Source organism: Bos mutus, chromosome 4 (assembly GCF_027580195.1).
Source record: "Bos mutus isolate GX-2022 chromosome 4, NWIPB_WYAK_1.1, whole genome shotgun sequence".
In the NCBI taxonomy this organism is placed as follows: domain Eukaryota; kingdom Metazoa; phylum Chordata; class Mammalia; order Artiodactyla; family Bovidae; genus Bos; species Bos mutus.
In genome coordinates this window covers 58,117,743-58,132,132 of record NC_091620.1, presented here as the reverse complement: position 1 = coordinate 58,132,132, position 14,390 = coordinate 58,117,743, and the positions used below count along the sequence as shown (strand labels likewise).

The following is a 14,390-nucleotide window of genomic DNA, read 5'->3' as shown; positions in this document are numbered from 1 at the left end:
TATTATTTCTATGTGGACTGAGAAGGGACAGTCATGGGCTGGAGTGGTAAAGACCAGATACCTTCCAATTATCCTGTATTTCCAGCCTCCTGGCTACCACCTGCAGTAATCACTTACCCCCCAAACCCAGAGAAATAAGGTTTACAGCACACTTTAAAGTAGGCACTAAAAAGAAAGCTTATTTTCAGTAAGTAACTGGATACTTTTAATTCAGTAAACATTACAATTTAAAAGTCCCAGATCTCCATATCTCTCAGATAAGTATTTATATCATGTGTGTTTATAATGGTATACTAGAGATACAAACAGGCTTCCCACATGGCTCAGTGGTAAAGCATCCGCCTGCCAATGCAAAGCCACAGGAGACGTGGGTTTGACCCCTGGGTTGGGAAGATCCCTTGGAGAAGAGAATGGCAACCCACTCCAGTATTCTTGCCAGGAAGATCCCATGGACAGAGGAGCCTGGTGGGGTATAGTCCAAGGGTCACGAAGAGTCAGACACAATTGACATGCACGCAGCACCAACAACTAGAGATAAAAATACAACATCTGCATTTATAGGAAAATTTTGTAATCCGCTCATAATTAACTATCAGGAGCCTTTTTTTTTTTTTAATCTAAAACTCTACCTATGTTGAATATTTCAAGTGAATAAAAACTGGTCTTGAATACGATATGTGGGAGTGAAAATACATACATAGAGCGATTTACCTAAACCCATATGGGCAATACTAATGAGAGAAAATTCAAAATGAAAGTCTGCTGAAAGTTTCCACAGACCATTTCCATGTGCACAATTCTTACCACTAAAGCAAATATTTCACGTATGAATTAAGTGAATCTGAAGTTCTCAGTCAATGAACAATGGGCTGTCTACAAACTTGGCAGAGGCTAGAACCGTGGAGAAGGGATTAGAAGGACAAAGGACAGAAATACCCCATTTGCTGCCTTGGCTCCAGACAGGATTTCTCCTCTCCTCCCAACACCCCAGCTCCCATTTCCGTCTGGGCAGCAGGCCATTCCTGATCCAAACAGGAAATAAGAACCAGGGCATTTTGAAACAAATGGCAAAGAGCTAAAAAACGGGCAGAAATACAACATTACATCAAGGATGTTGGCAAAGGAAAGATTTTAAATGTCTGTGATTGGAAAAAAGAAAATGGAAAGAAAATCCCCGTTCTGCAGATGAGGGTACCTTTTGGAGCTGAGTCGAGGGCGTCTCTGAAACAACGGCCTTCCAGCATCCCCGGGGCCCTTTCCACTTGCGGATGTTGGGCAGGATTGGCTGGTTTAGCTCCACACAGAACTGTAAAGACAGAGAACACGTCGGTGTGTGTTCCCGCCTAAAGCAGTTCCTGCTGCAGGCAGTCTGAGGAGCCAGAAAATGCAGGACCCTGACTCCTCAGCCTGATCCAGACACTTGTCAGACCCCGTCCTTGTGTTCTCAGAAGCCAGGGTTTATGAAGACCAGGATGACAAAACAAGCCTCGAAAATTAAAAAGCAAACTGTCCACCGGTGAAATATACAATTATCACCTGGAGAATTTTAGCTTAGAGCAAACCATCCTCTTTGTAGCAATCCACCACAAATAGTCCAAAAGCAGTTGTCAGAATCTTTTTAATCCTTGAAAAATCAGTGCTTAAGGTCCCAGGAGAGTCTAGATCAGTATCAAACGCAGAGGGAAGAACATGGATACATGGTAGTTTCCCACCGTTGTTAGAGGCACAAAAACAGACCCCCAGAAGGCAGTCAATAATTGTGAAATAATTTTGAATAGTGATAGGTGGTCACTAGACTTAATGTTGCGGTCATTTCATAATGTATAAAATTACCAGATCACTATGTTGTACATCTGAGACTAATACAATATTGTAAATCAATTATACTTCATTTAAAAAAAAGTACCAACTGACCCTCCCTTCACCATGCACCACCATACTTTTCCCTTGGTTTTCCTCTGAGAAGAAAGACCTCTCGTGGGTGGTGACTATGCCTCATGTGCGTTTTCAGGGTGAGCTTCTTTTTGTGTATGTGTTTCACCAATAAAGAACTGTAAGGTGACTTTATCATCAAGGCAAAATGAAATCGTACAGACAACGTATTAATAAAATGAGGAACTGAAAAACTACAGGTTTCAGAATCCATGGGCCAGCTCCTCTAAGTCATGCCTCAAACACAACCCCATCTTTTGGGGCTGGTTCTTTTAAGGGTCTCCGGAATTTGTCAGATTTGGGCTGTGTTTGAGATGCTCTGATACCTGGTACTGCCCCTTCTGGGTGACACCTCCTGTCCCTTTACTTCATGCACCTTGGGCACCCTACTCAGCCCTTTCTCTGCCCGGTCCTACCAGCCAGTCTCTGGGCTTCCTTTCGGAGGCATCATTGCCATCTCCTCAAAGAGCCACCCTTAGATAACCTCAGCCCCACAGCTTCAGCTTACACTTCTACCCCAAATGCCCCCAAATTTGTACCAGCATCTCAGATTTCTCTCTTGAGTTTTGAATTGTATTTTGACTTCCTTTTTAACATTTCCATCAGAAGATTTCCACAGAAGTACAAACCCAGCAGGTCCCAAAGGAACATACCGTTCCCCTCCCCAACGTGCATCTCAATTCCTGGCATGAGCATCTTTCCAGCCACTCTGACTCTGCCCTCTCCTCCCACAGGCTAGTGCTCCCCAGGCCACATAGCATCATGTCTGTCAGAAGCACCCTCTTTCTGTTCTCCAATCCCACTGTTATGGTCCATTTCAGAGCTCCATATTCTCCCCCCTGGCTCACTGGCATAGCTTGTTAGAGGTCTCTCTGCCTCTCTGTCATTCAATCCCCTCCCATCTGTCCACTGGGTAAGCTGTGATGGCTATGCTGACACACCATCCCTGTGGTTCTCAAAGTGTGGTCCAGGACCCAGGAACATCAGCATCACCTGGGAACTTGTAGGAAACTCTCTGGCCCCACCCTAGACCTACCAGATCAGAAACTCTAGGGTAAGGCCCAGTAAATGTGTTTTAACAAGCCCTTTGGTGATTTGGATGCCAGCTAAGATCTGAGAACCACTGCATTTGCCACTCCTCCCTAAGCATCTGCCTCAGATACACGTGTTGTGGGCAGACAGCGAGTGGTCTGCTGGCAGCCTCCTCCAGGAATGCCTTGGCTGCACAGAGCGGCTCTCATACCCTTCCTGGGCAGTTCACATCCAGCAGCTGAGAGAGGCCAGGGTCTGACGGCCTGGTCTTTGCTCTCCCGTTGCTCGAGCTCTAAGAGAGAAGATGAATCATTTCTCTAGTGACAAGCACTATGGAGGAAACAAAACTGGGTGAGGATGGAGCCCCCGGGAGGGCTACTCTAGATGCACAAGGTTCTAGGAATCGTGCTGCTTTTAGTTACATGTTTATGCGTCTGCTTCTTCCCAGTGGTGGACGCCACAAGAGCAGGGACCGTCCCCAAGTTGCCCTTAGAAAGCCCACCTGGCAGAGCATGGTGCCCAGTGGTACTCTATAACCATCAGCTGGTGAGCCAGGAAACTTCAGAGACGATCACCATCCTCAAATCCAGGAATGAGAGACAAAAGGAGGAATTTCTTCTTGAGGCTATTTAAGTAACTGCTTTGATCTTAATCTGACTTTGAGTTTGCCTGGGAAGGGTTCTCTCTGGGATCTGGTCCTCAGTGACTTTTATCCGTTCCCCTTTCAACACTGCCACGGATGGTGTTATCCCCAATAGGGGGACTTCACCCTGCATGAATCCCCATAGCCAGATGGTCCTGGCTGGTAGCCACCCTTGGGTAGGAAATGAAGCACTCTGGAAAATGCATGCAGAATTTATCGACTCTAACTTTAGGAATCCAGCGAGGAAATGTACTTCCAGAGGGTCCAATTTCCTGCTGGGGAATCATTCACTTGCTGAGTGATCATTAGAGCTGAATCCAAGAGTCATTAAAAAGGAGAACAGCTCTCCAGTGTCCATCTGGTGCCTCACTGCTCTCCACATAGGCAGGCCTGAACCTGGCTGCTTGCCTGCATCTCTGAGGATGCACCCCAGGAACCTCTAGCTCTTAAAAAGTCCCTGAGGTGATTAGCCAACCAGCTCTACTGGAAAGTTCCAGCCTCTAAGGCCATGCTGTGCTGGGAAGAGCAATCTACAGACAGCCAGAAAGCTCATCTCTCCTGACCCTCACAGGTCAGGAGAGACACTGTTTTTCATGCACACCTCTCTCAAAGATGGGCTCTGGGGACAAAGCTTTGTGCTGGTTCAAGTGTGAGCATCAGTATCATCTGGGAACTTAAAATGCTATCAAAATTAGTGTCTGAGTCAGACCTGGCAAGCTGCATTTTAACATCCCTTCCAGGTGACTCTGATTCAAGTTTAAAAAGCTGGTGTTATGGAATGAAGGAAATGTATTTTCCTTTTCTTTGTTTTATATTTAAAAGTCTTTCCCTCACAGGTAAACTCTGGAAGATAAGGAACCATGATTTCTGAAACTTATGGGTCACCTGTATTTTGTATATCTGAAGCCTTGCCCTTGATGTTTCTCTCAGCCCTCAGAGTAGATGATCCTTCTACTTATTAGTACATAAGTATTTCTTATGTTACTGGGGACAATTAATAATATAAGTGGGGCTTCCCTGGTGGCTCAGAGGTAAAAAAATCTGCCTGCAAGGCAGGAGATGCAGGAGACCTAGGTTCGATCCCTGGGTTGGGAAGATCCCCTGCAGGAAGAAATGGCAGCCCACTTCAGTATTCTTGACTGAAAAACTCCATGGACAGAGGAGCCTGGCAGGCTAAAGTCCATGGGGCTGCAAAGAGTTGGACATGACTGATCAACTGAACACACATACACAATAAAATAAGGGACCAAGGAGAACAGTGTTTTTGGCTGAAAGCACTCTATGCCTCAATTTTCATGATCAGCATTGGGTAACAGGTAGGTATTTTCTTCTATTTCTAGAACTTAAAAAAGAATTGCCACAATTAAAAATGAAATTTAAAAAAAGAGCAAGAAAAAATCTGCCAGCTTGATAACTTAGCTGACCGCTTGCACTAACAGTTCACAGCAAATCTAAGGAGGAGAGCACGTTTAAATCCTTGCTACTCAGGGTGTGGTCCATGGACCAGTAGCATCAAGCTCACCTGGGAGTCTGTTAGAAATGCAAGCTCTCAGGCCCTCCCCCACACCAGTGCCCTGGAATCTGCGCTGTCACAGGATCCCAGGGTGCAAGTTCGGCAAGCTTTGAGAAGCCTACTCCAACAGCCCCCTTGTTTGGTCCACGCCATTCCTATTATCCCACCAACAGATCACACTACCAGTTATTCAGGAGGAAGGTGCAGCCCAGAAATGTTAGGCCCAGACATAAGTGAGTTGAATGCGAGATTCCACAGCTGACAGGGTTTAGAGGGAGGTGTGAACTGAAGTCTGTCTCCTAACGTACCGCCTCCCTGTCAGAACAGGTGGACCACGTGGGGCTGGACACGATGCAAGGGGTGGGGCCAGCCAGCCTTTACCGATCCTTAGATTCTTTCTCCTGAACACTTCAAAGGGAAAAGCACCCTCTGAGAGCCCTCAACCTGAACTCTGCCCGAAGTTGATTTAAAAAAAAAAAAAACAGAACAGCTGGTTCTCAAATTTTCTGCTTTGCCCGCACACCAGAAGGAAGAAAATATACTTTAAGCAAAAGTGGTTCCCAAGGGCAGAATGGGTAGAAATGGAAGGGGCAAGGTGGGTATGATTGGAAAAAAGCCTCCCAGTAACTGCACAGATCTGCACAATCTCACCACAGGGCCCTTGCCCACCACCTGTGTTTCTAAAGTCCCAGGGGCTAACCCATCACCTGTATTCAGCAGAATTACACCAGCTCTCATTTTAGACCACAGGTTTGCCCATCCCACCCTGACTGAGTCAGAATCTGAGGTTAGGGCCAAGCTGTGCACTCTCAAGTTCCCCAATTTTAAACTAAAGCTTGAGAAGTTCAGAGGAAAAAAGATAATTATTGCTTTCGAACCTGGTCTTTGCATTTTTAATACCTGTGGTCAGGAAAGACAACTTGTATTGTTCAAAACAAATAAATACTATTTCAGCTCTCCCACTCTGCCCTGTGTAAGCATCTGACTGAGGTCCTTTGCAGAACACCCTGTGAGATAAAGGCAAGGAGGGAGCCCGGCCACCATGTATACATAGGCGTGCAACGGACATTTGTTGAATGAATGAGTAAAGGCATGTCTCCTGGGGATCCCACCTTAGGTTTTTCTGTCCCAGGATAAATTACAAGAACCCCCCAAATGGGCTGGACTTGTTTCTTGAGCTTCAGACCAATTAGGGGATAATATCCGTCTTTAGTATGTGCCCCACAGTTGGCTACTCAGATGCAGAACTTGATTGTCAAGGCCAAATTCACCCCTCTCTCTGCTTCGGCTTGTCAACAGGGAGCCTAAGTCAAACCTTTAAACTCCAATCTACAAGATGCCCAAGTTGCTGGCAGTCAGAAACGTAAAGTCCTAAAAGACAGGACTCCTTTGGCTGTGCTTAGGATGTGCTGCACACATCAGGTCTGTCTGGACCAGTTGACTGTTCACCTCTGCAGAGACAAGAGGTTCCAAGGCTTAACACCAAACTCTTTCTTGGTTGGTGGACTTTTGGACTTCGTTCATCCCTTCTACCCTTCTCCCTTTCTGAAATGAACGCTCCTTGGTTCATCTGGTCCTGACCAGTAAATAACAATGGGAAGGGGTCCAACCTCACCAAGTGCCTTGTGCAGCCACCACCAAGCTCCGCGGTCCCTTCATCTTTCCCGTCCAGTTAAGGTGAAATGAAACCCGGGGCTCTGGGAGCCAGTTACAAAGATGCACTGCTCGTGCTGACCATACAGCTGGAGACAGAATGTCAGGAGGACAGACAGGTTTCAAAGCAAACTCCAGATGGCTGCCCTTCTGCTTCCTGGATGGGCTATAGGGGTATGTTTTCATTTGGAATCCACAGGGCCAAAGTTCCAGATGAAGCTGTTTCACTGAGTTGGCTATTTTGGTTGCTCTTCTGATTCTCAAGGTGACGTCTCTTTGACCGCTAGCTTTCCACTTGTTACCCCCCGTTCCCTCTGTGCACTCAGCAGCAGCTTGTGCAAACAACACACTGTGTGGACGGAGAGGCACTGTTGCCTTAAGAGGATGAATGGCCATCATAGATGAAAGCAGCCCTGTCTTATTTGGTTTTTAATGACAAAAAATTGTTTTTGGTTGCACCACTTGGCATGTGGGATCCTAGTTCCCCAAACAGGGACTGAACTGTGCCCCCTTACGTTGGAAGCATGGGGTCTTAACCACTGGACCACCGGGGAAGTCCTAGCAGCCCTGTCTTAAGTCAGGTGAGGTCAAGAGACTCAACTTTCTTTCATGTGAGTACTACCGGAAACAGAACAAAGGACACAGACAACACTTTGTTTTTGAAATGTTAATAGTAAGCAAGGGCTTAGCTTTGCCAGGATCATCAAGCACATGTATGTTATGGGCAACATTAGAAGCCAGCAGATCTCTGGGTATCTGTCAGTGATCACGTGGACAGTGAAACCATGGAATGGTTAGGGTCCTTAAAATGTCAATATACTCGCAAAGAACACCAAGCCGTGCAAAAGCTGAATAACGTCCGCATGCATGTTAAGTTGCTTTAATCATGTCCGACTCTTTGCGACCCCATGGACTGTAGCCCACCAGGCTCCTCTGTCCATGGGATTTTCCAGGCAAGAATACTGGAGTGGGTTGCCATTTCCTCCTCCAGGGGATCTTCCAGACCCAGGGATCAAACCTGTGTCTGTCTCCTGCATTGGCAGGCATGTTCTTTACCACTAGCACCACCTGGGAAGGATTAATCATGCTTGGCCTTCTAACAATAAGCCAATTACAAAGTTTTCTGGGCATATTTAGACTTTCAGATGTTGATACTTTGTAAGGCCATACTGCCTATGGGGCGGCAATGCACTCATTTATTGCTCTGTCCTAATAAGTGCTAAGTGCCTTAACCATCTTAAAGGTCCTGGCCTCCTCTCCTCAGAGCAGGGCACACACGCAAAATGTAACATGGACACAGAGCCAGGGCAAAGAGTCTGTCACTCCCTCCTTTCCCAGTCTCTATGGAAGAGAAAGAGATCATTCCCACAGAGCCGTGACGAGGTGCAGTCACCTTTGCTCAAATGCACACTCAGGCATGTACGCCAGAGGGGAGACAGGTGCGAGGTATACCAGACAGCCATGACTCTGGGGCCCCCAGGATTGCTCGGAGCCCCTCACCCAACACTGCTGCCACACTGGGTGTATCCGGGAGCCTGTCCCAAGGGCCCAGGTGTCTGTGGAGGGAGAGAGCGCGGCCATTCCTCTGCCCCTGGGGGCTCACTGAACGACAACCATGTTCGAAAATGGAAAGAAAGAAATGGGCTCGTTTCCTTGTAGCTTTGGAAGGGCACTTCAAGTTCTAACACTGCATGGTTCTAGAACGCTAGGAGAAGAGGCAAAGAGGAAGGTGTGGGAAGAGAAGTGTAAGACTAAAAGAGAAAACACAGTGTTCTCAGAAACATTAAAACTCCTTTCTCCCTCTTTCTCTGTGGTAATCGCCCCATGAACTCCATAAAGGAGCGGACTGCTCTGACAGCACATCAGGTTAACTTTCCAAAGGCTTTCTCCCAAACATGGAGAACAGATTCCACTCTTTTGAAAAAGAGCATCAGCCCTCCTTAATGTGCCCTGAGTCCCACCTGGAGACCCCTTGCTAAACTGCCTAACTAAGAGCTTACATTTCCTAGGCAGTCATTCTAATAGGTTTAAGTTTGGACATATCCATCAATTGTAAGAAAACATAGGTGGCCAGTAATTCCTGACCAGTTAGCTCTGACTCCTGTGAAAAAGAGAGCCAGAGGCTGAGGAAGGGCGGGCAAGAGATGAGGACCAGCATTTATTAAGCGCAGCGATTAGGCACTGTTCACACATTATCACATCTGATCCCAATGACAATCCTGCGAGGAAGTTAATAATGCTCTCATCTGACACGTGAGGAAAGCAGGGCTTAGAGAGGGACCACAGCAAGGTCACCCACTGCCAGCGAGTGGGATAAAGTCCAGCGTAGCCAACTCGAAGGCTCAATTGCACTTCACTTAGGAGCGAAGTCTCAGAAAACACGAATTAGACCAACTGCCCTGTGAGATGATGTGTGTGTACTGCACCACGTGTGTTCCAAATTTGGGATCCTCTGGAACTAAAAGCCCCACCACCACCACCACACCGCTACTGTCCACTTCCTCACCGATGCTCCAGGTTACCTGGGGACACTGCCCTCCCAGGGAGGTCAACACATCAGAACTACAGCCTTCCTCCCGGTAGGAGCCAGGGACCAGCGGGACACACAGCCAAGCGTTCAGAGCTTCGTGGGGCAGCCCCTGCCCTAAAGGCTCAGGCCCGTCCTTCTCCATCCATCCAGAGAAGCAGTGGGCTTACCGCCCTTGCATCACTTGGCCCGCGAGCCCCTACTCGGTCAGCTCCATGAACATGCTCTTCCTAGGGACCCGAAAGGATTCTGGAGGACTGTTCATCCTTGTTTAAACACTCCTATCATGCTGAGGAAGACACAAAGCAAACAGGGACGCATTCCCTCCGCCTCCATAACCAGTTCATCACCAGCTGCTTCTTCAGAGTCAAGGGGAGGGATACCCACATGCACTCCTGTCACAGAGTGGCTGCCGGTTCTGGTAGCCTCTCCTCCATGCTCCCAGGAGCTCCTCAGCATATGTTTCCTGGACAAGATGGTTAAAAATAAGCACAGGGGGAGGGAGGGTACTTTGCAAGGCAGTTAGATTTTTTTTTTTTTTGGCAAGGGAAATTATAAAATGGAGACTAAGAGAAAGCTGAAGATTCCTGGAGAGGCAGGTTAGGATGGGGAGTGAGAGGCACAGGGCCTGGGGCCTGGGGCCCTCCTATGGGGATTTTATACTCCTATGTTGCTGCCTCCGTGCTTGTCATCACCTCATCACCCCTTGTTTCCACCCTTCAGGGACGCTTCCAAAGGTTCTTTTCTTCTCTAAAGCTCTTTGGATGCTAAGACTCTTAATCTGAGATGGGAGTTAAGATTGTACTAGTAATTCTGTGGCTTTTTCCCTTCCTTCTCTTTAAATGGAGGCTTATGCTCTGGTATCAGCAAACACAAGCTCATTATAGGACAATTTGTAAATTAGAGAAACAAAGAAAAATTTAAGCAGAATATCACTGTGCAAAGACAACCACTGCTAACACTTTTGGTGGATTCCCTTCTAGGATGTTTCCTATGCATTTAAGCATCTGCCTGCAATGCGGGAGATCTGAGTTTGATCCCTGGGTGGGGAAGATCCCCTGGAGAAGGAAATGGCACCCCACTCCAGTATTCTTGCCTGGAGAATCCCATGGATGGAGGAGCCTGTTGGGCTACAAAGAGTCAGACACGATTGAGCGACTTCACTTTCACTTTCATAGCTGATTATTCATAAAGACACACACGGTTTTGTTCTAATGGTGCCACAGTATTACACACTCTTCCAAACTCTCTCCACGCACCATCTAACACACTCTCATATGGACACAGCATGCTAACCCCCTAGTGGTGGATGTTTCGCGGGCTGGGAGGAACTTCTGCTATTTAGGGGCTCGTTTCATTTCATTATAAACATCCTGAAATCACCTACTATGGTAGCAATAAAACCTCACCATTCTACCCTGTGCTGTACTTAAATCACTCAGTGTAGCCCGCCAGGCTCTTCTGTCCATGGGGATTTTCCAGGCAAGAATACTAGAGTGGGTAACCATGCCCTTCTCCAGGGATTGAACCCAGGTCTCCGCATTGCAGGCAGATTCTTTACCATCTGAGCCACCAGGAAAGCCCAAGAATACTGGAGTGGGTAGCCGATCCCTTCTCCAGGGGAACTTCCCAACCCAGAATCGAACCAGGGTCTCCTCCATTGCAGGTGGATTCTTTACCAGCTGAGCTACCAGGGAAGCTCCCCATTCTACCCTACGTGCTCACATTACTTATATCCACATGTCTAAAAAAGATCCCAAGTAAGTTAGTTTAAAATCATAATGTCTTTGTTTTTGAAAGTAAATCAGGAGGCTTTTTTTTTTTTTCATGTACATACTTGTGATAAACAGATAGCAGCTCAGGGGCCTAGGGAGAGAAGGACCACAGACATTAAGCCCCTGAACTGTGCGGTCAGAAAGGAGGCAATAGACTGTTTCTTACATCTCTGACTGACAGAAGAGGTGGGAGTTTTCCTAAGTAGTTTCTTTCATCTGCAGATAAACCAGTCTCACTTTTATTTTTTCCCTCAAGCTTTGTTTTAATGTCTCTTTAGAGAATTTGTCCTGACATCAACCTGTCAGGACCCTCAGGTACAAAGGGCAAGCAGATCACAAGCCAGAATTCAGTGGGAATGTCCACTGTTCACTGTGGGGCCTTTAACAAAACTGTCCAGACTCAGGACAGCACCCGCAACTCCTTCAGTGGAGGAGTCCTTCCCACATTCTCAGTGTTTAAGTGGGTCACGTTCATTAGTTAAGGGTGAGAATCTGAAGAACACAGACTCTGGAGAAAGGCTGGCAGGACCTAAACTTTGGCTCTGCCACTTACCAAGACTTTGGGCAAATGGCCCCCTTGCTCAGGCCTCAGTTTCCTCGTCCATAACAAGAAATCACTCGGGCCTCATGAGTCAGATATTTCTGAAACGGGGTGCACAGGGCTTGGCACACGGCAAGTCCCGTCTGTTCCTGCGGTGGTCATACAGACTGGGCCCTCCCTCCGTACAGGGCCACAGACAGGGGATCCTCACCCTTGACTCTCCACACCTGGCAGCCCCATTCCCCAAACACACCAGCTGGGGACGTGGGCAGGAGGAGGGGTTGTGGCCAAGCGCCACCACACTGCACGCCAGAAGCTAGAGCTATCCAAACTCAGATACAGAAGGAGAGATGGGACACCATAGTGTTAATATTCTTCTCTGGTGAAGAAGAGAATGGATTCATCCAATCGTTCAGTAAAAATGTAACTAGCACTAAGTACATGGGTACCTTGAGGTGGGCTCTGGAGCTTTAATGGGAGCAAAGGAGTTATGGTTCCCTGCCCCTCAGAGCTTACAGTCTGGAGATGAGGGGTGTGGGGATAGCAGTGTAGGTACAGCTATTTATTTTTTTAATTAAAAATTTTTTAAATTATTTTTAAAAGTTATACTAATTATACTTCTATTGAGATTATTTCGGGGCCATGTATGTAACACATATGAATTTATTTCATTCTTGCAACAGCCTTCTAAGGTAGGTATTATTATGGCCCTGTTTAATGGATGAGAAAACACAGGCACAGAGAGGTTAGCCAGCTTGCCCAAGATCACACCGCCAATAGGGACAGAGCCAGCATTTGAACCTAGGTAGTCTGGCTCCAGAACCCAGGTTCTGCATGTACAGTTGCCTTCTGTCTCTGTAGGCAGTTATGAATCAATAATCATCCAAATGTAAAAATGCAGCTAGAACTTGTGCTGCAAAGAAATGGTTAGGAGCCTGTGGGCCTCCATGATGCTAGCAGTGGGGGTGGAGGTGAGTTTGACTGAGTCAGGGAAGGCTTCTCTGAAGAAGTGAGGCTTGTGCTGGGAATTCCAAGATGAGAAGGCATTAATTAGGCAAAGAGGAGAGGTGAGCATTCCAGGCAACAGGGATCGCACGTGCCAAGGGCCTGTGGTTGGCAGAGCAGGGAGAGTTTATAGGACAGAAAGATCAGTGTGTCTGCAGCCCAGATGGGGAGGGGCAGAAGAGTCGAGATAAGCCTAAAGGAATCGTTAGACACCTGGCCATGGCAGGACCCTGCGGGCCTGAAAGGAGTTTCCTCCCTACCTTCCTAGCAATCCTAAACTCAGTGAAGGGCATGAAGAACAGATCTGCATTGACAAGGACATAGGGCTGCAGTGTAGAGTCAGGCTGGAGAAGGGCCAGACCAGGTAAGTAGTGCAGCAAGAGATGAAGGTGGCCTGACAACAGGAGAAAAGTAAAGTGAAAGGGGGCTCAGTCGTATCTGACTCTTTGCGACCCCATAGGACTGTAGCCTGCCAGGCTCCTCTGTCCATGGAATTCTCCAGGCCAGAATACTGGAGTGGAGCTACCAGAGAAGCCCAGCTAATGGGAGAGCAGTAAATCAGAGAGACGACTAGAAGGTAGCACAACTAGGATCAAAAGAATGAAAACGAACTGGTATGTGAATTTCACTCCAGCACTACTCACAGAGCTAAAAGACAGAAAGGACTCAAGTGCCCACCACTTGAAGAACAGATAAACAAGTGTGCTATTTCCATATGTTGAAATAGTACTGAACTACCCCTTAAGTCGGAGAAGGCGATGGCACCCACTCCAGTACTCTTGCCTGGAAAACCCCATGGATGGAGGAGCCTGGTGGGCTGCAGTCCATGGGGTCGCTAAGAGCTGGACACGACTGAGCAACTTCCCTTTCGCTTTTCACTTTCCTGCATTGGAGAAGGAAATGGCAACCCACTCCAGTGTTCTTGCCTGGAGAATCCCAGGGACGGGGGAGCCTGGTGGGCTGCCGTCTATGGGGTCGCACAGAGTCGGACACGACTGAAGCAACTTAGCAGCAGCAGCAGCAGCAGCAGTCTAGGTACAGCTGTGACATCGGGCTGTCCCTGGATCAGGTGGGGAGCAGGAACACTGCACTGGGGAGGTTGCCTCTAGACAGGGTTACCCCAGCCTTCTCTCCACGTGGTTATAATGCACGTGGGACAGACCTGCACAGCCTGGTAATTTTTGGACTATAGAAGCCTCACTGAAGCTTAAAAAAAAAAAAAAAAAGACAGTTTTAGGGCAAATAAAATAAGTCCTCTGTCCCAAATTAGACACCACATCTGTGAGTAATGATTGAAACTAGTTATTCTAAGTGGAAGCAGTTCTGAAAATAGAGTTTTGGAGGATTTTTGCAGCTATTTTAGAAGTGTGCAAGAGAACTGCAGGCAGAGTTATGTACCCCACGTCACAGCAGAAACCCTGGGATGGTCATGCCATGGCTTGCACTAAATATGCCATTCCACAGATCCTAATGTTTTTACATGGCTGGAGAAACACACCAACAATGAAGGTGGATGGTATAGAGTTTCAGTTGGTACTTCCTACTGACACACTGAACCAAAAATTCAACAGGAAACGTCAACCATATATATTACAACATTTTACTTGTAAAGCAAAAAGGCATCTTCATCAAGCAGATGTTAACACTTCCTAAGACAAACCATGGTGACTTAGCCAACCACAGTTCTTTCTCTTCTCGAGTCTTCTTTCCTCTTTGACATTTTCAAGTGAACAGGCTCAAAGAATAAGATGGGTATAGATGGAGGAAGG

The 14,390-nt window shown here is 47.2% G+C and overlaps 1 protein-coding gene across 4 annotated transcripts in view; it reads right to left on the bottom strand.

The window, feature by feature from the left end:
* The window catches only part of EEPD1 (endonuclease/exonuclease/phosphatase family domain containing 1), a 176,073-nt gene that overhangs the window by 65,270 nt on the left and 96,413 nt on the right, over positions 1–14,390 (bottom strand). For 3 of the 4 annotated variants that reach the window (XM_070369527.1, XM_070369526.1, XM_005889103.3), the window contains exon 4: positions 1,196–1,306. The exons of the other annotated variant lie outside the window; for it this stretch is intronic. In XM_070369527.1, coding sequence (XP_070225628.1) covers positions 1,196–1,306 — 111 coding nt within the window. The remainder of the gene's footprint in view (positions 1–1,195; positions 1,307–14,390) is intronic. 4 annotated transcript variants of the gene reach the window in all.